The sequence below is a fragment of the Lactuca virosa genome, chromosome 9, assembly GCF_052849685.1.
Source record: "Lactuca virosa cultivar CGN04683 chromosome 9, Lactuca_virosa_CGN04683_v6, whole genome shotgun sequence".
Classification (NCBI taxonomy): domain Eukaryota; kingdom Viridiplantae; phylum Streptophyta; class Magnoliopsida; order Asterales; family Asteraceae; genus Lactuca; species Lactuca virosa.
In genome coordinates, this window is record NC_136434.1 from 25,179,326 (window position 1) to 25,181,584 (window position 2,259).

Sequence of the window (2,259 nt, forward strand, 5' to 3'; positions counted from 1 at the left end):
ACACTAATTATCATGTGTTGGTGGTGCATGCTAAATCGCTAATCATTAATGGTACCCGATTGTTACTTTTGGTGTACATAATTTATTTTCTTTGTTATCATTTGACAACAATCATAATGAGATTTACATAAGAATATCAAGACCATAAACCAGTTAACGCATCTTTATTGTGAGATATTAGAAACCAAAAACAACATAAATAAATTTTTTTTTATTGTATCATGTGTCTATAAATATATTAAACTTCAATCGCAATTTGTTTTACTAAATAAAATCTCAAATATACTTTTACTTCCCCTTATTTATATAATTTGAAAGTAGAGTTGCACCTGAAGCAACAACCAATTGTGTGGATACCTACAAATATAGTAAACAATCAACAATTGGCAAGCCACAAGTAGGTGAGTATATCTACTAACCACCCACTTTTAAGCTCTATTTCTACATCACAACAATTTTCTACATAAATTTCACATCACTCATGCATTAAATACTTTTACAGTATACACCACTTATACATCATTAGTAAAGAAACATGTAGTAAATGGTTGATGATGTAAACAAAATATATACTCCAATATATTTCTTATTTATTCGATCAAGAAGTAGGTATGACTTAGTACTTAACATTACAAAAACAGAATTCATACATGAACGAATGGTTTTATGATTTTAAATATGAATTAAAATAAACTCGTATGATCACCTGATATACAACCTTTGATCCCTTGCTCCAATATGTATTACTTTGAAAATTCACATTCTTCTGCATTGTGTTCTTCATATCCTTTCAAAAATGTCGATTTGCGACTTGTTTGCAGACTCTATACTATTATATATAAAGAACACCCAAAACCAAGAACACCACAAGATTTTCGGATCTTCTAGAAAAAAACATGTACATACAAGGAACGGAAATACCCATAACTTGATTGAGCTATTGTGCCATTTTAAATTTAATCACCTTTATGCAGCCAACAACTTCAAATTCACAAAACTGCCATTAAATTTTCTTGAAGGTGGTGATTTGGGGTCCGGAGTTTTCTTGATAGCCTCTGAAAATCAGAAACACGATCAGAATTTTACTTAAAGTGCAATTTGTAAGCTTTCAAATTTCGAATGCCAAGTCAATCAAGCTTTTGATTAGGCAATTGGTTGATTATTAATAAACAAAAGAAGATGTTTTAAAGATTCTTTCAACACCCAATTCTAATCCAGAAAATCAAGAACATGGCATTGAGAAACAACAAAGTCAAAGCTAACCCATTTTCAAAATTGAACATATTACACAACTCAGATTTCAAGTTCTTGTAATACATTCTAATCGGTGGTCAAATTATCAAAACTCGATAGCAAAAAAAGTCAAAATAAGAAGAAAGTCAAAGAAAATTTAATTCTGTTTACCTTAGGCACACTCTGAATGATGAGCTGATTATTAACAGACATAGTAGCAACCAAACAATCCCTTGGTGTATCAAACGAAGACAAAGAAAACTGTTTATGCACAACACCCACATCAAAATATATCAAACCGGTACTGGGAATATCGACCCGGATTTCCTTAACAGTAAACCACATGAACAAATCCTGGGCTGAAATACCCGAGACTCCGTCGATCTGGCCATAAGTCAACGTGCCGGAAACATTCCGATCGTAGTGAAATTCATTCTCGAACTTGGAATTACAAGCTTGATCCAAGTGAACCTCAAACCGACCCGAATCGTCAAAAGTGAAATTGGTGATGCCTTTCGGTAACAAACCCATTGGTAATCCGTTTGATCTAAGGATATCGTAGATAGTTGCCGATTGTTTAGAGGATGAGAGACAGAAATGAGTTGAAAGTGAGAGAGTGAAAAGGGCGCTAATGAAAAGTTGTTGAAGAAGAATGTTTGCCATATTTTTTTGAAGTGGGGTTTTCTAGGGCATTGGAGTTTGGGGATTAATTGTTGCGAAAAAAGGCCTTCAGGTGTTGGTGATTTTATGAGAAGATTAGGGTTTAAGGGAATTGAAGGGGAGAGGGGGCGGAGGGTTGCCAGCAAGAATCCAGAGTGGATTAGGAGAATGATCAATTATTGGCCTTGTAAGGAGGGCCGCCTCCACCCAATCAGCTGTAGCCATGTGGCTGGTGGTGCAATTACATTCTTAATTTTCCAAACAATAATTATAATTATATTGTATGCTCTTTGCTGTTTTTTTGGCTTAATTATGTGTGGTTTGATTTTGGTTTAAGGAAAAAAAGAGTTCATATTCTGAATAATC

The 2,259-nt window shown here is 33.9% G+C and overlaps 1 protein-coding gene across 1 annotated transcript; it reads right to left on the bottom strand.

The window, feature by feature from the left end:
• Window positions 1-557: 557 nt before the first annotated feature.
• LOC145135688 (transmembrane protein, putative (Protein of unknown function, DUF538)) lies at window positions 558-2,057 on the bottom strand. The gene is made up of 2 exons (XM_079069942.1): window positions 1,405-2,057; window positions 558-1,055 (listed from the first exon to the last, which is right to left on the bottom strand). Exons 1-2 carry the CDS (start codon window positions 1,894-1,896, stop codon window positions 990-992), a joined length of 558 nt encoding a protein of 185 aa, XP_078926068.1. The 5' UTR covers window positions 1,897-2,057; the 3' UTR covers window positions 558-989.
• Between the last annotated feature and the right edge of the window lie 202 nt (window positions 2,058-2,259).